Source organism: Coccinella septempunctata, chromosome 4, assembly GCF_907165205.1.
Source record: "Coccinella septempunctata chromosome 4, icCocSept1.1, whole genome shotgun sequence".
Taxonomy (NCBI): Eukaryota; Metazoa; Arthropoda; class Insecta; order Coleoptera; family Coccinellidae; genus Coccinella; species Coccinella septempunctata.
In genome coordinates this window covers 17,328,837-17,355,970 of record NC_058192.1, presented here as the reverse complement: position 1 = coordinate 17,355,970, position 27,134 = coordinate 17,328,837, and the positions used below count along the sequence as shown (strand labels likewise).

The 27,134-nt window shown below is 34.9% G+C and overlaps 1 protein-coding gene across 3 annotated transcripts in view; it reads left to right on the top strand.

Moving 5' to 3' along the window:
• The window catches only part of LOC123312221 (GATA-binding factor A-like), a 100,847-nt gene that overhangs the window by 71,686 nt on the left and 2,027 nt on the right, over window positions 1-27,134 (top strand). The window contains exons 1-4 of one of the 3 annotated variants that reach the window (XM_044896535.1): window positions 4,089-4,345; window positions 11,574-11,940; window positions 17,499-17,671; window positions 22,989-23,229. In XM_044896535.1, coding sequence (XP_044752470.1) covers window positions 11,601-11,940; window positions 17,499-17,671; window positions 22,989-23,229 — 754 coding nt within the window. In that variant the 5' untranslated portion in view covers window positions 4,089-4,345; window positions 11,574-11,600. Of the gene's footprint in view, window positions 1-4,088; window positions 4,346-11,573; window positions 11,941-17,369; window positions 17,456-17,498; window positions 17,672-22,988; window positions 23,230-27,134 lie in introns of those variants that run through there. The other 2 variants (XM_044896534.1, XM_044896537.1) reach the window with 2 other exon arrangements.

The following is a 27,134-nucleotide window of genomic DNA, read 5'->3' as shown; positions in this document are numbered from 1 at the left end:
CTCATGATAAAAGTAAATTTTATATTCAAAATTTAAAAAGTTCTGTGAATTTGAAAAATTGGGTGCTTTGACCGAATGCAACTCTTTTTGGAAGATCCACAGATGTGTAGTGTCACAGATTTAGCTATAGTTATCCTGAAGGAAATTTTGTTTTTCCAGGGGTGTCACAGCTCATTATAAAAAGAATGCTATTTTTATAGCATTAAAGCTTTATCTTTTATCAGAGCTGAATCGGAAAAAACGGTATGAAAAAATGTTTCTCTTGACATCGAGAATCTACTGTTAAAATATTTGTAAGAGTCAGAGACTCACCCTGTATAGGGCAATTATAAATTAACGCCCCCACAAATTCTTAAAGGAGCAAAAACAGATTCGTTTTATTTTGTTCTTCTTCAAACTTACTGTTAGTTTTTTCATCCTACAAATCCTGAAAAACAAGAAGAAATTAAACGAATGTGTTAAAATTGTACGACCAACTACTCCTTCTAGGAATGCAATTCACCTCCAGAAATCACCATGAATTTTTTTCGGACCGAACCGAGTCGATAATAATTCATGCCGAAAACTAGGTTATGACAGACTATCACGCCAAATTTCCATAATAATCCGTATCAACAGGAAAAAACAACGAGTCGCAACACCGAAGACATAACTCTTCCGAACTTATCCGCTCCTTATCAGTCACCCTTTCAACTTATCTGTCTTTATGTAGATGAACGCATAGCAGCGACGCCGAAAAATGGAGTCGTCATTTAATCGAACTGTCACCAGATGTAATTCCGCCCAACCCCATAAACTCAATTAGCCTCCCGCTCCGATGCATCGGCGATAAGGTACAGGAGGACCGTCGAAAATCGGCTGCCACGCAGCCTAAAAGTAATTAATTAACCGGAAAAAACGTGACTATCGGCAATAATCAACCGTCCTCCATCGATATCATCCGTTGGCAATATCGATCTGTTGAGGGGTGTCAATTCGGAAAAGTTCATTCCATTACACCAGCAAAGAAACAATTTCCACCTGAAACCTCTTGAATATTGTGAAAAATCGGCGATATCTCTTCAGTTGGACAACAATAAAATTCAGTACGGACCTGGCGCAATCACAATCAACGACAGTTCGTCAGGAAATTAAGCTGCCAATAAACTTTTCTATGGCACCCTGACTCACTTGAAGAAGCTATTGTGAAAGCGAAAAACTCATGGGTAGTATAAGATTCATGTGATTAATTTTTCTAGTTTCATTACATTTATTGGAATGCTATCCAAAAACTGGTATTATTTTATCATAAACTTTGGGATTCTGATAAAATTCTTCATCCCATCTTTATACCTCAACACAGAAGAAGTTTTCGATTAATTTCAATAGAACAAAACGAATTACGGTATATATAGATTCTGGTGACTTTGGACAGTCCTGTAACTTGGGACAATTACCCCCTTGCAGATTTCTTTGTTTCTTACCATTTATGAGTGAAGGGACAAACTTATAAGATTGTGTAGAGTCTTTTCTGTTAGTTTAACAATTAATTCCTGTTGAGTTTGCCATAACCAGACCGTTTGAATTGACAGGAAAAATTAACGAATTCAGGAGAGTAAAAGAGCGTTTTTTATGGCCCTTATACTTTCTAGTGTCCTGTACATGTGTTTCACTTTGTGCATGTGTAATTTTTTTTCTGGATACGTGGGATATTGGGATATTAGATATGTCATGAAACAAGGTTGTTTACAAATCAAACGGCAACACGGAATCATTTATTTTGTTGTTTCATAGGGTGACTTGGGACAATGCCGAATAGATACAAGTGGCGCATATATAGGCAGCAGGAAATATGCCGATTTTTCGCAGGATATTATTATTTACGTTATTTCCACAAAGAAATCACTGAGGAATGAAAGAAATCAAAATTCCCTTGTTTTGTTTCGTTTTTTTACATTTGAGTTGCAATATATTTACTTTCGCTGTAATAGGGGTTTATCATTTAATTTCCTTACCGAATTTCAACTATATAATCACAAATTCTAATTTTTCAAAACTATACACCGTCCCAAGTTACCTATTTCATTTGAGGGTTGAAAAATCAATGGATTTTAACTTGTGTCCCAAGCCTCCCAATTCGGTGGGTGACTTGGGACAAGTATATTTTATTTTTTTCAAAATTTATATCCGAATTCTGAAGCATGATATATATCGTAATCAATAGTTTGAGGCATTAAGCATATTCGAACCTCTTTTTGAGATAAAAATAGGTCACCGTTTTGAAAATATGATAAGTTGAACAATCGTCAAAATTCACCCGAATCTACGGTATCCAAAATGAAATATTATTTTCTATAACCAGTGCCGTTGAAGCCTTGTGTGTTTCAGTTGGAACACCTTGTGTAAAATAGCAATAAAGATTTGTAAATATAGGTAACTATGCTTATACAGGGTTTCCCACGGAGGGTGGCCTATTAGAACGGATCATAGAATTGTTCTGAAAATTCGGGTACTAGAGTTTACGCTCCTGTATGTTCTATCAAACTGAAATATTTTCAATATTGCGAAGTTGCCGCTTATACGAAAAATACTGCAAACTTCGTTTTTTAAAATGGGACACCCTATTTATTATAACTTTTTTCGCTTCTCTATCCCCATCTGTGTATTTTTCTCTAGTAGGGGGAGTCCGGGAGACTTGTTCAGGTAGGAGACTTAAACCACCTCAAATATTTCAATTCAAATGTCGCGCTACCGGTATCGTAAATAGCTTGCGACATACTCGTAACAAGGCACAACTAGTGGCGGCTCCATTTTGGCCGCCATCAGATCAGTTCGGGAGTGAGAGGGTTGAACATGATTTTGTTGATAGGAAGAGAGAAATTGAATAATTTCTGTTTGTTACACTGTTTGATTAATATTGTTTTACAAACGACGAGTCTTTTTGATAAGAGTTGTACAAGTTTCAAGAAAACATCTGTTGAATAGACTAAAAGGGAGTGTCGGGAGACTTGACCCATGCTATGGTCGGGTCCAGGGTCCAAAGTTTCCCGCACTGAGCTTGGATTATTATTTATTTGGAAAAATAAAAAAGAAAATTGAATAATAGGAATAAATGTGAAAAAACATACAAAGGTTCAAAAAACTAAAAAACATCTCGGAAATAAGTAAGAGACTCTGAAATAAAAAATATGTATTCCATACGCTGATACGCTGATATGATGAAAACCTTGACATAGACAATCATTGGTCATTGGAAATTGTTTTCTATCGATGTTCTTCCTGATAAACAAATTTATGGTCAAGTCCCTCTCGCCCTCTGTTCAACTGTCTCACATGGGTTAGGGAGACATAAGCCAATTTTCGGTTCGTAAAAAAAGAATTGCTCTACCCAAAATGTTCATCCCACCATTACTCTACTATTATCCATCGTTACCTATTTGGACATGATATTTTCACTCATAAAAATGAGTTGCCACCATTAACAGATACCACTCAAGTGGCTTCAGAGAGAAAAGAGGTTCAACTCTCCCGAACTCCCCATATATATCGGAAAAGAAAATGTGTCTGTAATTTTTTTCATAGGTATATCGTTTGATTAGTTCGACTCGGAGAAAATCATCCCTGAAAGAACAAGAAATGCAACCATTCCTCCCCATTCGAAAATAAATATCATAATCATTCATCGTCCTTCCCGATCACTTCAATAATCCAATGCACTTCTTTCTGTTCTAATCTGTGCATCATCTTAATGAGGTTGAACGATCATAGAGTGGTAACTAAGGGGCAGGTTCCGAAAGTCACTCCGATAAACGAAACATACTTCAGACGTTCAATATACCAACTTAATCTCCCTAAATCCTTCTTGCGACACGGCGCTCGTTTTTTACGGTTTTCAGCCGTCCCATAGGCACCGCAGGTCCTCCAACGGACATTAAGGACCTCCGGGTACCCGGAGTCCGGCCCGCGAGGAGGCGTGACCAAGAGATTAATAACCCGCTGGAATCCTGATTGTGACGTCACGGAGCCACAATGGCCGAATCGGAAGAAGGTTCCTTTCGGAATCGGCCCAGTGTCCCGAGAGCCTCGATGGTTTGATGGTTATTCTGTGAGCGGACTAGCTGGGGGAGAGTGCAGTTTTAGGTTGACGGATAAGGTGGTGCGTTACCGATACGGTTTTAAGTGTTGACTTGGAGCTAATGAGAAATAAGTGGTGGGTGGAGAGGACAAACGAAGTGGTGCTTGAGGATAAACAGAAGAATTTGATTTTGGGTGTGAATTAATGCCGTGTATAGGAGAAATGTGAAGTGCATTCATACGAAGAAAAAGATTTCAGTTGTTTCTATAACAGGAGCATAGATATAAATTGGTATGTCTTATTGATGAATTCAGTAAAAAAATGTTTTATTATAATTTTTATGATATTATTACCACTTGAAATTCTTCCAAGTACATAGATACTTAAAATTTCCTAGACAATGTGAATACCTAATTATTAACTTGCTCGTCACTGGAAAAGAGAAGTTTTCCTCGAAAAATTCGCAACCATCAAGATATAACTTCTGAAAATTCAATCTTGATGAAGAATATGTTTCAAATCTTGATGTACTTTTTTTACCTTGCTCTTCGCTCTTCACTAAAGTATTCGAAGAAGTCATTCAATTTGCCTAGCCTAGACTCTAGCTGGAGCATGAATTATGTATTTTAAAAAAAATTTTAGGATTTCTATTTTACTCAAAAAATTCGCTATCTAGGAGGATACATCCTCTTTCCTCTAACGAATTCTTTGAGTAAAACAGGACTCCTGAATAAGAGAATAAGTATTAAAAAAAAAATACCTCCGAAACTCTATTCAATCTTGATGTGGTTTCATTAATATTAATTTTTATTATTATTAATGTTTTCCAATATTGGTGTACTAAGTACTTCAAAGTCTGAGATGACACGCCTTCTATGAATTTCGTTTGTGAATACTGACTTCAACATCGATATAAAATTCTTACCGAATAGGTAAAAACTGAATACCTAGCTCGATACCTAGATTCCAAAAAATGTTCTCAGAATATTAAGGCATATCTAGTCAAAAGTCTCTGATATCATTTGAAATTATGCTTTGAACCAACCAAAGGCTTCGTTTCGAGAATGTCAAAATAATAGGTGAATTCTCATTACCTATATACCTACCAAAAGAAAGAATATATGGAAATATGTATCCCTACTCAATTTATGATTTTACTCCAACACTTTATATTGATGAGAAATTCTCTTACGGAATCTGATTAATTCCCAAATTAATTATCCTCAGCGACAGCCTGATTAATTTAACTCTTATTCATTCATATGAAACAGAGCTTAATCAGGAGTGATTTTTTCAATATCATTACTATCTTTTGTCTCATCTCAAAGTGAATTTTTTAATCAGTAATTGTATCTGCTTTTTTTGCTCTATCATTTTTCCCCCATTCAGTGGAATTTTTTGTAATTTCGATATATTTAAGATATTTTTATTACTTATAACAAATTCAACAAATGATCATTTTCACTGTAATATAAACAATGAATTTCTCATACCTAAATGAAATATAAAATTTTGAGAAGTGTGCAAATATATATTTTCCAAAATCTAAAAAATCTCAATTAAAATCCATCTTATACATAAGTACAGGGTGTCCCACGGTGGATGGCCTATTAGACGTTTATGGAGAACTAATCATAATTTTGTGATGAAAATTTGCACCCTGGGGTTCTAGACAATAAATAACTTTCTCCCTGAAATATTTGCAGACCTCTGCACCTTCCGGTTATACCGGAAACAGCCAACGACTCTGTCCATCGTTAGATAGCTGATTAAATGACAATTTCAACAATATGCATGCCTTGGGTAAAAGGTCAACGGTTTATGAGTTATTGGGATCCTTATGAAAAAAATTTGAGTTCTCAGTTTTTATTTCTGCTGGAGATAATAAAAAATTTACCATTTTCTATTCTTCCATTATATAGTATTAAAACGCCTTTTGAAAATGTACAGGTTGTTTATGAGAAGATCATCAATTTGGACAAATCAAATTCTCAAAACTCGAGATTTTCAAATTACAACCTACATTTTTTGTTACTTCCATAGATTCTTTGTGAAAATAAGAAGGAAGGTCTACTTAAACCCTATACTTCAAATGCTGGATTTTCTGTGACTTCCAGAAACTAAAATTAGACGTAGCCCGTAATAATTGACATCTCAATATTTAATTGATTGACATTGACGTACTTCATAGGTACCAGCTTGTATAATCAAATAATTTTTTTTACTTACATCTAGGTACTGTATACGAATGCCATATAATTGCAATACACCTGTTCACCCTTTCCAATTTGCATTGCTATCTTATGTAGTTTTTCATTGCCGCCTTTTCCGCCTCACACTGCATTGAGATTTTGTATAATTGAATCAATAATTTATAATCGACCAGACAGCCGATACATCGTTGAGATTAATTACGAAGATTAAAATTCCTGAGGTAGTTAATTACGCAAGAAACGGTAGCAATGAATCAAAGCTGACGGTTGTTGCGCACGGTAGCTGTTTTGAAAGAAGGAAAGAAGGAGTTTTATTCTGAAAACTGCGTGAGGGAGTAGATCGTCAACCTTGTGAAAATATAAGTGATGAAATCGCTATAAATGTAAAAACCGTTCAGCTTTCGTTTTCCTATTCGAAACTAGTTTTGCTCTCCATTTAAACTCGTTCTACTCACTAGTCAAATCAGTTTTCAATAATAGTAGAAACTAGTTTCAAAATAATGTTTCAGTTAGAACTAGATATAACGGAATATTTTTAATTTGATCTTAATTGACTTCGAATCCAAAAAGTTAAAACAATATTTGTTTTGGATGATGTCAGTTGAACTAATAAGACTTTATTTTCAGTATTTTCAATTTAGCGAGTGAGAAAGCACCACATGTGTTCTGCTATCACTATAGCGAGCACACGCGTTTCTCCCAGAAAAATCATCGCAGATCTAAATGTGGTACCTACATATTCGAAAAGAGCCATCTCTGCTAGAAGTAAATATTCTAAAAAATATTTTTCACAAGTTCCCATGGGAGCCAGGAGCCCTCAATGGAACCGCCTTTGAGCAAGCAGTTATCATGAGGAGAACCAAGAAACTGTATCGAACAAAATGCAAATATTTTAGACTAGCGCATTCGCCATTTAGTACCTTTCCTCTCAAATAGCGAGAGTTTTAGTTTTACTCTGCTTCTCACTTTACATGCATATAAATATGAAAGAATTTTAGTCATTCGATGAGATTCTCTGAAAGGTATGATGAGTGAGGATTTACTTTAAAACTATCGAGTTTCGTATAGATTTAGCCGATTCCATTATTATGTCAAATTAATCCAGTTTTCGATGTGTTTCTGTATATTTCCAGAAAACGTCCATTGACCTAACAAAATTCCTCACAATTATTTTCAATAAATCACATTTCAACAAATATGAAAGCTGGTGAAAATTTTAAAAAAACAAGAGCAATTAGAACAAAGACCTACAAGCTTCACATAAATAAGACAATTGAGATTATTTGAATATCCCTACCATCATGCATGGAAGCTCGCCAGAAAAAAGTCAAAAAATATTGTTGACATGAAATCACAATTTTCAGCCAATCAATAAATATAATCATATTTGGACCAAATTACATGTACTGAAGACCTGAAGTCCAATTTATGGCTATTCAGCAGAGTAAAAATAAAACTCCTTCAGGTAGAAACTGGGAATGCATACAGAGTGTTAAAAAATAGCAGCGAATGAATTCAGGAGATGACTCATTGCCCAAAAATTAAACTTTTTCGAATTCTTACCCCTACCTGAGGTAACATAACCTTGAAAGGATGAATATACTTTTCAGTTTTGAATTTTTATATACCTACCTAGCCAAACAATAAACCTACTTAGATATATAATTCTTAAAAAATCGTAATATATCATTAATGGTATACTATTTTTCAATCATTTACGATATATTTACAGGGGGTTGATACTAACATAGCCCTCTCCATGGCATAAATTCTTGAATAACTTTTCAGATATCCATTAAATTTGAAGAACAAAAATAATTAAATAATTAACAAAATTTTCTTCTTGTTACCTACATTTTTCCCTTAATCACTTTACGTTCAGGGTGGTCAAAATTCGTTGTCTACTGAGGGGATCTTGAGAATTATATAGCTAGAAAAAAACGGATGACACATTTTCGAGCTCTTTTTCAGGGAAACAAAGAATGGTGAAAACCGTAGCCTCCTACTATTCTTCGTTCTTGAGTTATAATCAAAAAATTTTGACGATTTCGAAAAGTTCTCATAACTTTTTTGTCTTTGAAGTTACAAATCTGAAACTTGAACCTTCTTTAGGCACTTTTTACGTAGAATCCACTAATGAGCTCGAAAAAATTTTTCATTTCGAATAATTAGGCGTTTTTTAAATGCAAACTTTTATTGAATTTGTTATTTTCTAATTGGAATTGGATTTTGTCAGTAGATTCTACGTATAAAAGTGCCTAAGAAGATTCAAGTTTCAGATCTGTAACTCGAAAGACAAAAAATGTAATGAGAACATTTCGAAATCGTCAAATTCTCATTTTTTTGCTGATAACTCAAAAACGAAGGATCGTAGGAGACTACTGTTTCCACCATTCTTCGTTTCTCTGAAAAAGAGCTCGGAAATATGCCATCCGTTTTCTTCTAGCTCTTATAGTTCTCGAGATCCCCTCAGTAGACAACGAATTTTGACAACCCTGTACCTACAGTGTGAATTCTGATTCTCAAGTGCGATAATCCTGGAATTTTTTCGAAACTACTCAGCAACAGCTCCGTTTCTGCGATACAGAGTGTTGGAATTTAAAAAAATTCAGTTTCTTTGAAACTGCTTTCGTTTTTAGATATTTCTAGAGTTAATGGAAAGACCATTTATATTGAAGAAGAGATGTTGACCACGTTTTTTGACTTCTTTGTCTTCATCCCTCAACCTATATACTGTATACCCTACTCAGCAGAAACATCGAACCTCATATTGCTAATAAAACCGATTTCAAAACAATCAGCCATCTCCCACAGCTTATTTCGTCACTGTAACACCTTTCAGGACTCCCCATATCTCCTACTTATGATATATCTACCTATGAGTTTATTTTTGGCCGCAACCACGAGGCAATTTGGCAGTGGCACCCCGGGGTCATAACTCACGGCCCTCTAGGTATCCTGTCAACGATCGTGTGCTCGAAATTCGACCCCGTGCATTCCGAACATCGCGCAGGCCGTGAATAGCGCCTTCACGCCCTAAATCAATGTTGGGACCGTTGGAATTCCTTGTATTCCCTTCGACGCCAATAATTAGATCCTTGTATAACGAGTTACCCCGCTCGTAAATGACACGTGTTTGACATTAATTTGACATCGACGAACCTCCGTTTGTAACGAGCTCGAAGGTATTCATTGTTCGGGTTGTTCTCTTAATTTGGGTCCTTGACGTTTTTTATTAGATATGTAAGTGGACTTACACTTTCCCACTTTTTCTGTTCGAAAACTTCATGAAGATCGTGGATTGGTGATTATTTCACTGAAGGAAACGTCTTTACCGATATAAATGAAAACTGCTCCTTTAACAACTGTGCAGATGATTTTGCTAGATATATGAGATACAAAATGCAAACTTGGATCTCATATATCTGAAATTCTCAGAAGTATTTTTCGTCCCAGTTTTCACAATATGAAGTTAAAAGTAGCTTCTGGGACTTGAAAAACATGGAAATTATATAGATAATAATCATTACGATAATGCTCAATACAAGATTGGAAGTAGGCTCGGGGCCACACGTTATTCCAGCGCGCATTGGCATAGCTATCATAAATTAGGCTTGGACTTTGCCACCCAATACGTCATCACACAAACAATCGGCTCTGAACTAAATTGCGCAGCATTTATTTATATGTTCTTGTGCAAAATGTCGAAATTAGACATCTCTTCTGACATTCCTGACAGAACGATTATCAGAGACAATTGCAAGATTTTGACTAAGGCCCGGTACTTTCACGTGCGAATAAATAAATTTATTCGATAGATAAGTCTTATTCTTAGGATAAGTAAAAATGCAGTCTTTTCAGTTTCAGATAGTGTTATTCATCGAATTAGTCTGTCATTGAAACTTAATTAAAAGAGTTTATTTGTCATGGATCGAATGTCGGTACGTCATTATTGGTTGAATTTTTTAGATTCTGTATGTATGGTTATTCTTCGTGTGATTTTCACGAAATATTTGCTTTCAAGGTGGAATTATGACAATTTCTACAATGCGGTGTCTTATTTTACATTAAATCAGTGAAAAGTGGTATACCGTGTTTTCATAGAATTGTTATTCGTCAAATAGTTTCATCTGAAAGCACCGAAATAAGGTATCCTTCAGATAGGAAATTATTTGACAGAAACTTATTGACAGTGAATAAAATTTATTCGAAGGTGAAAGTACCGGGCCTAAGACATCCTAATTTTGATCATCGATGTGACATTCCGATATATACTTCAATCAATGACATAGAGAATGGACTGAGCCATACCCGCATGAAAGGGTCTGCTCTGTAGAAACAGAGGAAGTTATGATGCGGCCAATACTTGTCTCTTTTCCATGGACATTGACGTGAGTGTGGAACAATCTAGAAAAAGGCAACAACTGGCCGTATGTTCAGTAGACTCTTTCACATTTTCCTGCCATTTTTATTGTATAACTGAATAGGGAATGCTCAGTCCATCATTCATAACTATGACTTCAATCTATAAGTTAAAGTTTGTTTTAGTTATGGAGAGTAGAGAGAACTAGAACGATCGATGGTTTGAGACTACAAATTATTTGTCCCCTAAAATATGTACCAATAGGTTAGTTCATGTTTTTGCCAATAGCCGCGCTGGCGATCACTAGTTGATTCAAACTGATTGAAGTTGACTGAGTGAACTGTCTTCCTGGTGACAGATGATTAGGATATTATTATTTTCGATTTTTGATAAGAGAACTACATGTATGACCATGGTGAAATATTGAAGCGTGCGCTAATGTAAGAGTGGTTTGGCATCGGAAATAAAAGGAGAAGAGATAAAATTTCTCATATTTGAGAGAAAATTGGAAAAAAACCTTACCTCAAGAATCGACTCGGAGTCAATTTGTTTGTCAAGAGCACTTTTGCGATGAAGATATAAAAAAAAGATGATGGATTCATTATAAACGAAATCGAAATTGTCATCCCTCGTGAGAAGTGGACTCTTCAGAATAAGAATATCTAACCAATAAAACTACATGGTTCAGAAGTGGATATTCTCGAAGAATTTTGTTGGCATAACATAATATATGATTTATAACAGTCCTCAGCTATTGAAGACAGAATCTACTCTAATAGATTCCATAGACTCCATATATTCCATGTCACATATCTTATGAAATGTAAACAATATAAAAATTAAGGTAGTCCCATAGATTCAATTTCCTTTTCGATAAAATAAAACCCTACTTCCTGTGACTAGACACCAAGCAGCAAAATCTAAATATCTTATTTTTTTCCAGATCCGAACCTAGCCCGTACGACCCATTATGTTCCATTCCGGCGCTGGTAGCAATGGCTACAGTGACGGCAACGCGGGCTTCCACCAACATCTCCAACAATCCCCTGTTTACGTCCCAAGCAGCAGGGCCGTACCGCATCAATATTCCCCCGCTGCAGGGACGCACTTCGGCGCTGCAGCCCATCAGGGTGGCTGGGCGCATGCGGGAGGTTCCTACGGCGATATGGCGACGCAAGCGGCGGCGCATGGCTTGGGGGGCGCATCACATGCCAGCCCCTTGTCCGCCGGTCAGTTTTACGCCCAGAACATGATGATGTCGTCTTGGAGGGCCTACGATGGAGCTGGATTTCAAAGGACATCCCCTTATGGTGAATATCCAGTTTGACTTTTTAATAGACTAAAAAAAGAGTTAAAGTAATGATTCAAGAAGGATAACCAGTGCGGAAGACATCATGTTGAGTCAATAAGAGCGCAAAGAATTTAAATCTGGGTGTTTTCACAAGATTTTTCCTAAGTATGCATTTTTATACCAATTCATAAAACGAACCGATCAAAATCCTACAGGTAAACCATTTGGATTGGTTCTGGTGGATTAAATCATGACGAGATTAACAGCGGGTTTGATTGTCCGATCAACGGTTTGACACTCACTCGATTACTTAAACCAAATCACTAAATCCTTTTCATTTCTGAATATATTGAAGAAAAAGCAATTGAGAATAATTGAATGGGCGTATAAACATAATAATTTGATGCAAAAATGATATTGTGAATGATCATGACTGAATTATCGATTGAAAACAAATTGACGTCTATTCGTCAATCAAGCGTTGATTCCCCGATCAAGCTTTATGAAACCCTGGGTAGATTTCTCCAAACCTCGTCATTTCGGACGTTTTGGATAGGTAATTTTCAATGAAATTGTTTATTTTGACCACATATATTTTGTTAAAAAAAAAAGATTCACCTTGAAAAAGCACCCAGCATTTATTGTATTACAATATTATTCGGAAATTATGTGTACAGTGTGAGTCTTTGACTCGTACAAATATTTTAACAGTAGATTCTATAGGTCAAAAAAAACACTTTTTCCTATACCATATTTTCCGATCCGGACCTGATAAAAAGATATAGCCATCTTAAATTTCCATAATGAGCTCAAAATTACCTTCAGAATAACTAGCTAAATCAGTTATAGGTACTACACATCTGAGCATCTTTCAAACAGAGTTGTATTCAGCTAAAGTACTCAATTTTTCAAATTTCACAGATACTTTTTAATTTTTGAATATCAAATTACTACGAAAATATGAACAATACTTATTTCACAAATCGGTCAAATATTCATTACAAAGCGTCCAAATTAGTTTCAAGAGTTGGGTTCTTTGAATTTCTGGTATTTTTATGGGTACGTAGTGGACATAATGAGAAAAATGGAAGAAGTGAGTGATATCTTGTGTTCGAAAAAGATTCATCAAATAAATGGAAACCGATATTCCGACATTCATTTCATTCGATAAAATAGTTAGTGAGATAGACCTAAAAATAACATTTTTTTGTGGATTTTCAACAGCCTGTATCTCTTAAACCGTGACAATTCGGAAAAAATGGTAAATGAAAAAAGTGTTTCTCTTGATCTCAAGAATGTATTTGTGTGAGTCAAAGACCTGTAGAACAGCACATTTGGTCAGTGGCCTTAAAGTTTCGCTGTTAGTTGGGTTCATCTCACAGCAAGTTTTTTAAGCTTAAAGAGCTCCCTTTATTTTTTATTCGTATCACCTATTTGTTTTCGATTAATAGGATTTTTTAAAACATACGTATGTATACCAATAATTTCTGTGCAACTCTTGAGTAATCAACTAGTTCTGTAGTTGAATACTTACGGCCAGTTTCATAATCCAACTTTAATTTTAAAGCTTCCTTTAACCATACTAAAAATGACACCAAAAGGAAGCTTAAAAGGACTTTAAATTTTATTATGAAAATGGGATTTTATAAATTATACACTGATGGTATGTTTATGTGTATTGTAGACCAGATTATTGGAGGAATAACGTTATCGCGAATTCAAAAGGTTCTCATAGATAAGGCGTCATGAGTCGTAATAATCTGGCCTATGTGTTGATTTTGAGAAAAGATTATCACTGACACCCCGTTCGAAAACACTTAAACTTTACACGTCACCCAACCATACGATATCCGTTAACATCCAAATGTCAATTACCCCTTTGATGTTGCCGCCGGTGCCGCGGCGCACAGAGAACAGACGATTGATATGTATCATATCGCGTCAGACGCAAATCATTCACGCCAGACGAATAATATCGATGGTCGGGCAGCAATCTGGAGCCGCCTAGAGAGGACCGTGATTTACACTGATGCCCCTTATCAGCCTCTTCTAATGCGTATCCCTAAATAACCGAAACGCCTGGCTCTTGTTGATTAATGGGCCAGACCACCAACTTCCTGATGTTGCCATCGAAGAGCGGCATTCTGCTCTGTGGATCGCCAGAGAGCATCGACTGGATTGGAGTTCATTGTTCAATTAATGGCCTCCTCATGCCAGAACACCCAGCATCTGCATCTATTGAATATATGAAATGACGGCTCTGAAAATTCATTAATTGGTGTACACTGATCTAATTAAACAATTTGATTTTGACTGAGGGCTTTATTGTTACCGATACGACATTTTTCAGAACCGTGGGAGACTCAAAGTGTTGGATTGGGTGAACTCCTTTCCCTCTTATATAAGTGACACCGTTTGTCAATCTTCTCAGTCACACTTGCCCCTATGGTCCGTACTCATAGTATATCTTAGCAGTGACATGACATCGGCGATCTGAAGGAAAATATCTTTGCGAGACTGTCAAAAAATCCTCTTACTGCTTACGTTCAGTTTCATTATCAAATTTAAAGTCACCTTTTAAGCTTATAACTAGAACTTCCTTTAGGTCCAGTTTCATAATCAAATTTGAAGTCACTTTAAGCTTAAAGCTTCCTTTACTGTCATTTTGAGTATAGGGTTAAAAGAAGCTTTAAAATTAAAGGGATTCTAGGTTTTATTATGAATCCGGACGTTAGTGTAATTTCCATAAAACCTGCTATCAAAAAAATTCGTCGTCGAGTAGGCTATGAAATTTTGAAATTTGATTTTCTGTAACTGAACTTATTAATTCAGCAGTTGTTTCATTGAGTTAGATTACAAGAATACAAACTAGTAGTAAAAGGCGATTGGGAAAATTTGTAGTTTTTTATATACGTCAAAGACATGAATCTTGAGTAAATCGAGGTAGAATGTTTCAGTATTATCAATTGAGGGGTTCATAGCTGAAGTGAACCAAGTCCATGCAGCCTAGTTTTGAGATAAATGACTTACGGCCGTTTTCAATAATCCTATCTATACATACATTGTTTCAGTTACTGAAGATAGAAAATGCATGTGATGTCGTTTCTATGATCTATCTGTAGATATATTTTTGAATGGTTACCAATGGTTACTAATCGTCAATAAGTGAAACGATGGATAGATAGGCTTATTGAAAACGGTCGTTAGAAGTTGTTTATCACCAATTAATTCAAAAGTGACTACTTCAGATTTGTATAATGTGAATGTAAGCATATGCTTACATTGTAGCCTTTCAAAATCTAAAGAAGTCACTTTTCAATTATTTGGTGATAAACAACTTCTAAGCCATTTATCTCAAAACTAGGCTTGGACTTGGTTCACTTCAGCTATGAACCCCCCAATTATGTGAAAAGGGTGTGCCTATTTCAGTAATAGATGGTATGAGTATCATAAAACAGAAAATTGATAGTATGTCAGTTGGCCGACGTTTCGGAAATATTTTTTTTCATCTTCAGGGCTCTACAAAAATTATGGAACATCATGATATGAAATAAAAGATGATTCAGTCCTCGATTCAGTCAAATTCTCATTAAATGAATATAAATGGTGTCAAACATAATAATAAAATCTGATTACTAATGAATACTAATAAAATGAATACACAGAATCGGAACGAGCACATCGGCAACCTACCAAAGAGATTACAACAGTTTTGTGGACATTGACTCCTCTGCAACTAAATCTAAAATCCTGTGTACCTACTTCTTGTTCCAAACCCTCATACGTTTAAGCGAAAACACACAAGTCTTTGATCATTTCAGGCCATAGTTAGCCCACATATTTCCTTCAGCGTAGACCTGAACCATTTCAACTCACCATTCACTAGATAAAGGGCCTGTTCCGATATTGCTGTTAGTACTGGCCCGCAATCGAATAACAATAGAACTCGAACGACTGGGCCAATAGGCATCGTTTCTGAAATACTGACAGTACTATTCAGGAATATCGGAACAGACGGAAAGTCGGAAAATAATGCGAATACGAGAATACTAACAGAAAATAAATAAGTAGGTATTAAACGAGCGGTGCGAGATAAACATACGCATCAGTAAATCATTAATTTCCCAAACATCAAACATCTTGAGAAGAGGAGTTGTTTAGAATCGGCTGCTCTAATTAAGCTTCAACATGTCTGCATCTCCTCCGATTTTAAGTTCGGTTTGTTTTTATCAGTATCTCATTAGGAAATCCAGTATGAAGTCATTAAGTGAAAACTAGATTGAAATGGAAAGCTAAGTTCAATTATAAATGATTTGGTACTACAGAAAGTAGCTATGATATTAATGACTTACTATCAATAACGTGTTTCTTCCTGCGTTTGTATAAAAGTATGACAATTATTCAAGATGTAAAGAGGAGTAAAATCTGAAGACATAACAACCGAGAGGTCTTCGAATATATTCTTCGAATTTTAAAAATAACTGAACAAGATTCGATATCGAAATTTTACTTTCAACCACCCTGATAAAATGGTTGAAAGTTTTCAGTGACAGTGTATTTGAATACTTGAATAGACCATTTTATACATGAGGTTGTTGAAAGAATGTCTTTGATGCACGATGCTCTTGTGACTATAGAGTATAGACTCTGTTCAATATTACCACTAGTAGTAGGTATAATCTTTTATATTTCCTACCTCACCAGACGTTTTATACAGGGTGATTGTCTTAGATCGTTAACTAGATGTTTTTGGGAGAACCAGGATCAATATTGAGCTGTAAAATTATAGGTACTCAAAAGTTTCGGACAGCGATCCACTTATATTTTTATCGAAGGGCGTCTTTCGGTAGCATATAGCATGCAGAAACAGCATACTACATATTACTACTGTCTTATTTCAAATTTTCATTGGTAACAATAGGAATTCACTTTTTGTATTTGCAGAAATACTAGGTATAATAAGTCAGGAAGCATTGAACCAAGTAATTTATCCTTCAAGTATAACACTTTGTTCAGGTTACCTTCGAATCACTCTCCTATGGTCATGTGATCATAAAATACTGTTTGTGTCATTTGAAATGAGCAATTGAAATGCTGTTTTCCGGTGTGACAGAAAACAGGATATAGAAATAATTTTAGTTGAATAGATGGGTGTTTAAAACCTCATGCGGTACAAATTTTGAGCCCAACTTTATCACTGCATGTCCCAAAACTTCTATGGACGGTCAGTCTTCTTGTTTGTGAAACGCTAAGTTTCTACGGAAGTAATTTCAAACATTTAACCCCAAAAATGTGTAGACTTGATGGAAATCGAGAATAAGATTTCGTCTAACCTTCAGGAAACCATCATGAGGTTACATATCGATATTGCCTAAGCCCACTTATCCAATATCACAGTTTCCCCGTTTATCTCAAGAAAATTCAACAGTTTTTCCTTCCGCCTTTTAGAACATGGATACGAAAGTAACCCGTACCCCAACCACCACCAACCCCACTGGAATCTAGCGCCATATCGAAAATCGTCAAAAATACTAGTAAGTATTTCTATTCACTAATACTCCCTATTTTCTTCGACAGAGGGTACCATGGAGTTCCAGTTCGGCGAAGGAAGGGAATGCGTCAATTGCGGTGCCATTTCCACCCCCCTGTGGAGGCGGGATGGTACTGGACACTATTTGTGTAACGCTTGTGGTCTGTACCACAAGATGAATGGGATGAACAGACCTCTGATCAAACCCTCCAAAAGACTGGTGAGTAGAGTGCGACTGTATGCCAACGAAGGGAAGGACGATGGAAAATTGAATTTTTGTGAAATTTCACATAGCCGAGGTTCAATAAATATAAAAAAAAAAACAATATAACAGATGACATAAGAACATCAGTACCAACAGTGTTGGCATTGCAATAATATTCGGTATACACGAGGATTTACAAATTTCAAAATATGGGATAAGGTAATTCTAATTTCATTATACAGGGGGTGTCTTTAAACGAATGCGAAGGACTTAGGGAGATGATTCCTCGATGAAAATAAGCAGGGGTAGTTCCTATAATTTTTTTTCGAAATCGCCCTCCTTCCAAGATACAGCCTTTGGAAGGCGATGACAAGTTGACAGTTTTTAATTTTTTTTACGGGTTCTAAAAAATAATGAGTCATAACTATACATAATATGAAGTACTAAGTAGATCTTTTCATAAACTTTTTAGGGTTTTCACTCCCAATCTCTGAAACAAAATCAATTAAAAATGAAATCAAAGATTTCCTCCCAGAATAAATTTCAATCGATATCTACTAAGTAGATGTTACTCACACAATTTTTTTAGATTTCATAACTTTGTTATTAGGGGTTGAAAATAACAACCCCTTATGATTTTCCTTCAAAAATTGTTTTCGTGGGATAGATTTTCGAAAAATAAAATTCTCTTATGGTTTTCCATTCAATTCTTGAGAAAAAAAAGTCTCTTGCAAAATTTCGATACAGTGGATACTTTTCTCGGGATAAATAAAAACTTACAAGTAGTTCTGATCACTCTTCATTCCATTTCACCTTTTAAGTGTTTCATAGAATGACTACCTCCCGCTGAAATACATGCATCAACTCTCTACCTCATAGACCTTCGTATACTGCTTGTAAGTTTTTATTTATTCCGAGAAAAGTATCGACTGTATCGAAATTTTGCAAGACTTTTTGTCTCCAGAATTGAATGGGAAACCATAAGAGAATTTTATTTTTCGAAAATCTATCCCACGAAAACAATTTCTGAGGAAAAATCATAAGAGGTTGTTATTTTCAACCCCTAATAATGAAGTTATGAAATCTAAAAAAATTGTGTGAATAACATCTACTTAGTGCTTCATATCATGTATAGTTTTATGACTCAGTATTTTTTAGAACCCGAAAAAAAATTAAAATCTGTCTACTCGTCATCACCTTCCAAAGGCTGTATTTTGGAAGGGACGTCGATTTTGAAAAAAATTCATAGGAACTATCCCTGCTTATTTTCATCGAGGAATCATCACCCTGCATAACTTTGCATGTATGTAGTTCGATTAAAAAGGACAAAGAAGTTTCAGAAATTATGAGGGAAAACTTTTTTTTCATTACAACAGCCTGTACCTCAGAATTGAAACCGTTGCGAACATAAACATATTCATATGGACTATTTCTCTCAAAGGATGATTGCTTGTAGGACTATCGTACAATTATGAACCACTCTGTACACCCACTTTAAGAACTCCCAGATGAGTTTGTCGTATTTTGTTGAAGCATTGGCACGATATACTCTTATATCTTCTCGATAGCTGTCTGGATCAAAATTCTCATAAAACTTGGTTTATAAGGGGTGGTTACAGATCTGAGATGCTCACCACTACTATCTTTCAAACTATATATACCAGGAATTCCGTCTATTGCCTTAAAGTTCTGCCTTCGCAAGTGCTAAAACATGACTTCCCTCAAATCTCAATATCTGCTTTTGTTCTAGGTTCATAATGAAAAATCGGAAATATTTGATATTTCGAAATATCTTCCTTCTTTTTCAATTTTGATGAAATTTTGAAATTCTTCAATGTTATGGTCATTTAATTAAATTATTGAAATCGACCTTCTAGACTTTATTGAGATACGACTCTATTTTTTTTCTTATTACAGTCGTAGGTATTGAATTTTCCCATTGAATTAATAAAAATATTTGTATTCAATATTCGACTTATAGTTTGTTAGAATTCGAATCTAGAAGGGGTATTCAGACGATCTTTGTCAAAATATCTGTATACTCACACCATTGGGTATATTTAATACTCAATGCCTATGCTAAGAAGACCATGAATTTCACACGAATCAATAAGAGAATCTCGATATACATCGCTAATGAGGGTGGAATTTTTGTGAAACATTTATCTTTTCATATTAATTATTATATCATTATATAATGTTTCTAAATCAGTAGGGATAATTATAATTTTTTTTCGAAATAATCTTGTGAATTGTGAAATATGTTGCCAATGAAAATATATGCTATAATTTCTGAGAAAGAAAATTATTCATTTACCAAGGTCAGGAAAATTTTTCTCTTATTTATCATACGGATATCGTCCATATTTTGGGGTGAAATGATTCTAAATCCTGGTCGAATGTGTATAAAAACACCCACGTCCCCGCACCTGCCATAACAACTTTACGGCCGATAACTATGTTAATTTTCGTAAAACTAGAGTAGAAACTGATTATCATCATTTTCATTGCCCTTAACATAAAGTTTATTGTGTTTTTAGCATTAAATTCTATTTACTCCGATACCACTTTATGCAAATCGGCGGTCTACAGAACGTGTTCCTACTTTCGTTCTCGTTATCTGCTTCATCAACCGTAAACGTGCTGCGTCTATGGACATAAGTTTAAAAGTTGACGGTATTATCATGTGTCTTTTATTGGGACTTTTATTAAGAGTTTGCAGATAAATTTTCGAAAAGAAGGTAAGGAGAAGATTGTGTACATTCTCCCACATAGAGATAACTACTTTATACAGTGCAGTAATCACCAGGTGATAGGTTATGGTAAATGGGTCCCCTCCCCTTAAACTCTCTTGAGCCACTGTGTAGAAAAAAGTGTCGAACAAAAGTTTAAGGGTACAGAATCAATTTGAAACACTCTTGAACAATATATATGTTTCAGAAAACATGGACGAGATCCTACTGATTTTTCAAATGGCTATAACTAATTCATTTTTGATCTTTCAATTTTCCTGCAAATTTTGAATTTTTTATGATATACTCGATACTTGTGTTTGACTTATAAAAGGAAATCTCCATAAGAAATAGAAAGGCCTACTTCAATGTTTTGAGGAAAAATGATTCTGCGAAAATTATGAATAAAACATTCTAAAACAAATTGGGGTTTGGACAATCAGGAGATTTTATTCGCCAAAACAAAGAAATTTTTTGTACTAGTAAATAGTGAATGAAAAAAATATTTCCACATACCCAAATCTCTTATTTTCAACTTTAGAAAGAAAGATGATATGAACTTTGTTGTTGAGAATGTTATTACGAATCGAAATGCATGATAAAATAGGTATAGGGTGTTCTATTGAAGAGAATCATTTTGTTTTGAAAACGCAATTGTCAATTTTTGTTTTGTATTCGCCATTTGACCATTGTTTGCCCATTTGACCGAACTCGTAGCATCAATAATAACAGAGTTGGCAATGGTGCTTAATTTGGAACACTCTGTATACTATATACATATATATATATATATATATATTTGAAGGTGAGGATTTTTTTCAACAGAAGGTAGAACTGGTCAATATGAAGCGTTTCATCAAAAATCACCTATACAAAACTTTCAAAATGAAAAAATTGAAAATGATTACTGAAATAGATCCTAATAGTAGATCGTGTGTTAGCTGAATTATCGCAAAGCAGTGGGAAAAACATCTGATTCGACCATGTGGTTTCATCTATATTAATAAAAGAGGATCTATGGTTTACTTCAAAATGCTTTATTGTTCAAACGATCGCACCAAATTGGACATTTCTTTTTTTGTTGTGTTTATTATTGTTAGGGCAAGGTTTATATAACAAAATATTCCCAAAAAAAATTGTACAGAACAGAAAAAAAGGCATTCCTTTTTCTTACGACCAATCGAGCAATCACAATGAGTTAGTTATTATTATCTACCCTAGAAATAATTTAAATGGCAAAACTAGGTTTGTCGGGTCAGCTAGTTTAGGATATTGGCTCGTTCGATATTTACGTGGTGATGAAAATGGAAACTTGGGATTGCAAAATTGTTCTCATTATTTTTAGTAACTGACACGATTTCATGAAATGGCTCATTTCGATACCAACTGACAGAAGAGACAAGAAGACACAAATATAAAAAATAGAATAGTACTTCGAAATCTCACCAATAAAATTCGTCTAAATTATTCACGAATTTTTTCACAATGGGCATTACAATCTTTTTGTTCGAACATTTCAACAATCATCGTAAAATGGGATGAAATAGGGAAACATCATAGCACTTTTTCAACATAACTAACAAGCACTTTCAAGAAACTGCCTCGATTTTCTACATTTTTTTTCACCCTAAATTGTACTATACAACAATTATGATTCTCTCAAAAGTGACCTGATGCATCTAATCCGATGAATTTGGTACTGATCCATTCATTGTCCAGCCATATGTTTATGTTTTGTTTCGTTTTTCGAAGCCGTATTCACTTTCGACAGTCCCGTACTTGAAATTCAATGAAATTTTGTCGAACTTCTACGGGTTGTATCTCATCCATTTTGGATATTTAATACAAGGTGATTCATAACTATTGGGACATAGGCTAAGGGCAGATTGTTTGGACCAAAATATGGCGATAGGACCAAATATACCCCAATAAAATATTGCTGTGGAAAAAGATAGAGGGCGTTAAAGTTGAATTTTTTTTTCGTTTTTTGCTGTATATTTTTTCACTGTATATTTTTTCATCCGTTTTTATGAAAAACACTATTGAACAGTTCAGAGCATCGGAATGGGATTTGGAGTAACGATTTATTTATTTTATTTATTTATTTCGACGATAAAGCATAATTAAAAACAATGTAACATAAAAGGAATAAACTTAAATTAAATATTCTACGTGGCCTCCTTCGACTTCTATGCCTTTTCTAATTCTTCCCATAAAGGGCTTCGAACTTCGAACTTTAACGCCCTCTATCTTTTTCCACAGCAATATTTTATTGAGGTATATTTGGTCCTATCGCCATATTTTGGTCCAAACAATCTGCCCTCAGCCTATGTCTCAATAGTTATGAGTCACCCTGTATAGACAATTTTTGACTTATTTTGATGAGTTCTACCTTCTGCAAAAAAATGCCTCAACTTTGAAAACACCCTGTATATTTGAGTTATTTATTTGAATTATTTGTGTTTTATCATTGAGTATACATAATTAGGTACTATTAAATGGTATTATTGAAATGTTTACATATGTTCAAGCTCGTTCTAAAAATACTAGCGATGCTTTTGTGATGATTATTTTTCGAAAAACGTAATTTTTCCTTACAGACCGCCACCAGACGCTTAGGTCTCTGCTGCACGAATTGCGGCACCAGGACGACGACGCTCTGGCGTCGCAACAACGACGGCGAACCTGTTTGCAACGCCTGCGGTCTCTACTTCAAGCTGCACGGCGTCAACAGGCCTCTGGCGATGCGCAAGGACGGGATACAGACCCGCAAACGAAAGCCCAAAAAACAGGGGTCCGGAGGCGGTGAACGAGATGACAGTAGCTCCACCTCCGTAGAAGGTAAGTCGAGATTTGGTGCCTGATTGGACGGGAAAGATGACGATGGAGATGCTGTAGGGCGATCTTTTATGCAGGATCATTCTTTCACCCTCACCCCTCACCCTTAAAATCGATCAAACCTTCTTGACATTTTGTTCGCCGAGTTCTGAGATTAATTTCTGCCTACATACGAATCATTAGTTTTTCAAATTTCTGACCTTATATATGTCAGTTTTGGGTTTTCGATAAAATTCAAATTTTTTTGTGGAATTCGCCTTACGTTACCCAGAACTAGCTACTATTTTTTCTGTTGATATAAATTTCTAAAGTTAAGATTTGATTTTGAATTTTTCTAATTTCTGCAGAACTATTATACATACCTACTAATTTTCAAAAACGATAATGAGCTTCGAATCTATTTCTTATTCATCAGAAAGTTCCACCAGGGCCCCGTTGCACCCAATTAGTTTGGAATTCTCCATATCTTAATTTACATTTCCTCAAATTTGTCCAATCTGAAATTTGACCAATTTCATTGAAATTTTTTAGGGTTTTCACTCCCGATCTTTGGAACAAAATTGGCTTAAATTCTTGCAATAATTTGTCAGGAGCAAATCAAGTAGAAAAAACTGTTGCCTGACAATGAAAAAAGGAACTTTGAAATTATAATTAGGTACATATGTATAGTAACGTTTCGGAGTCTATATAAGACGATATTCAGACGGAGTTCAATTTTTGACTGTATAGCTTTTATTTATGGTTCGAAAGTATGCTGTTGTTTTCGTGAAGTTCTTTCCAGTTTTCGTTTGATAGAATTCTATGTTTAAGTAACCCCCCTCTTTTTTACTTAGAATCGAATAAATTAATTTTTGCAGTTTGATAATTTTAGTTTTGATGAATTTGATTTGTGCAACTTGATGATCTTCTCTTCTTATCGGTCTAAACAGTAAATAGTGCGTTATAATAATAGCATAATTGACAATGTTAAAGGTTTTTTCAAAAACGCTCTCCCAGCTCAAATATATAGGGTGAGTCTTTGAGTCTTTGACTCGTACAAATATTTCAATAGTAGATTTCTTGAGGTCAAAAGAACCACGTGTTTCCTATAACATTTTTTCCGATTAGACCCTGATAAAAAGATATAGCCATTTTAAGCTTTTATAACGAGCCATGCCACCCCTGGATAGACAAAATTCTAAATAGTTTGATATTAATCAAACTAAATCTATGAGACTACACATCTGTGGATCTATTCAACAGAGTTACATTCAGCTAAAGTACTCAATTTTCCGAATATCACTGATAATTATTTTTGAACATCAAATTATGTACTCGAAAACGGCGCATTACCTATACGAGAAAATATGAAGAATTTTATATTTTACAAAACGTTCAACTTAGTTTATAGAATTGGGTTCTTTGAATTTTCGGTATTTTTATGGTACAATGGTACGTAATGGTCACAATGAGAAAATTGGAAGAGGTGGGTGATATCTTTTGTGTTCGATAAAGATTCAAATAAATGAAAAATTATATTCCGACATTCATTCCATTCGAATAAAACGTTCGTAGGATAGAACTAAAAATAACATTTTTTATGATTTTTCAACAGCATGTATCTTTTCAATCGAGCCGATTCGGAAAAAATGGTAGGGGAAAGAAGTGTTTTTTTTACCTCAAAAATCTATACTGTTAAAATATTCGTACGAGTCTAAGACTCACCCTGTATATTGAAAAAACTTGTGACCTCCCGTTCTCACAATTTTTTTCATAAAAATTCCAATAACTCATAAACCGTTGATTTTCCACCCAAAATATCGAATAATACTGTTGAAAATGCCGGGTATGCCAATTGAAACAAGAAAAATGAAGACTGTTTCCGGTATTATCGGAAACTGCGAGGTTCTGAAAATATTTCAGGGGGAACGTTCATAGTCAAAACTCCCAAAATACAAATATTCAGCACAAAATTGTACCTACTTAGTTCTCCATAAACGTCTCCATAAACATCCATCGTGTGACACTATATTTGAAAGTTCAGCAGCGAATAGTCTGAAAGAATTGGATTCATTACCTCTTATTTCATATCCAAATACGGTTTGTAACTGCATCTACTTCTTTCTGTTCTCCTTTCATTGACGGTTCTCCTACTCCGGTCCCTCCTCAAAATAAGTTCCGGATCCCTGTTGTCATTGATTCCTTATCAAAACACAATAACCGTCCGATAAAAGAAGGGTAAAAAATATTGTAAGTAGGTTCAACAACAAATAGGTTTGGGATGACAATCCTAAATACATCTTCTATCTACAAGGCTTCAAACGATTGCAGTTACAGAACTCCAAAGTGTAAAGGAGGAATGAATATCCAAGAGAGCTTCTCTCTCCGCAAGTTTCTGTTCTCCTGATACAATATGAGGAGATTGCGAATAATATTAACCATTTTTTTTCCACCCACATCATAAATGGTCGTCTCTCTTTCTGGGTTCTGTAATTGAGGAAGGAGTTCGGGGCTGTTTCGCCACAGGGCTTCCTTCCTTTCCTTCTATCTTTATCATAAGAGTGAGAAAGAGTTCAGGTAGAACAGTATGTGATTCCTAAACTATATGGATATTCATAAATATATCTTTGTCAGGAGAATTACAATGGAGAACGAACCAATAGGCAACGAAAACCCTTTTTATTCCTTGAATGCGAATTAACATAATGGCTGCAGTGAAGGGCCAAGTTGGCCTGGGCCTATAATGCGGCCAGATATTAGGGTCGAAGAAGAATAGTGACAAAAAATTCTTTGATGATAAAAATAAATAATTCAAAGCGAACGAAACTGCTTTTTGTTGATAGATTATTTGTATACATTTATTTCTTCATTTATAATTATTATTATAAATGGTTGTGAGAGTTAAGAAGAGACTGTTTATATATTAATTAATTGTTATTAGTTCTCAGACCGAGTTTTAGTTGTCAGGCGTTATTGACCAGTGGCGCTCTTGAAAAAGAATATAAGGGTTCAAATGACTTTATATGGAGTTTAAACACCCTTACCCTTACAATTCATTCACTAGTATTTAGTGGAAATTTCGTTAAAATTAGGAAATTACCTTTTCAATAAAATAGATGCATCACAGTGGATCCTATTCGCAACACATCACTCTTTGTCTTATCTACTTCAAATCGGTAACGATATTTTTTTCTCTGGATTTTCAATATTCCATAGCATAAAGCCATCATGAGCAAAAAAATAGAATATTTACCAGATATCTTGAAATGAGCACGGACGTTTAATATAAAGGGCAATTCGAGTATGGCCCTTAACACCGGTAATATCAGAGCAATGAAGAACACAATGACGATTTCTAAAATCTATTTCTTGAAAAATGGTAATGTTTTGTCCAGACCAATGAAAATCGAATAATATCATTATTAATAACTACCTATCAACCTTTCTACCCATTCAGGCTGTTTCTTTAGCGAAATATAATATACAGGGTGGTATTATTCTATACCATTTTTTTCCGATTCGACCCTGATAAAAAGATATACCCTTTTTAAATTTTCATAATGAGCTTTACCACCCCTGGAGAAACAAAATTCCCTTCAGAATAACAAGCTAAATCTATGTCACTCACACTACCCATGTGTGGATCTTTTAAACAGAGTTGCATTGAGCCAAAGTATCAATTTTCCTAGTATCGCAGAATAGATATTTTTTATTAAATTACTTGAAAACGGCGCAATATACGAGATAATATGAAGAATTCTCTTATTTTACAAAAGGTTCAAATATCCATTAGATGACGTCCAACTTAGTTTCAAGATTTCCTGAAACTTTTTAGGGTTTTGAATTGAAAAATTGAAATAAACGATATGCACCTGCGTAAATTCTTGCACTAATTTGTCAGGAGCAAGTCAAGTAGAAAAAATTGTTGC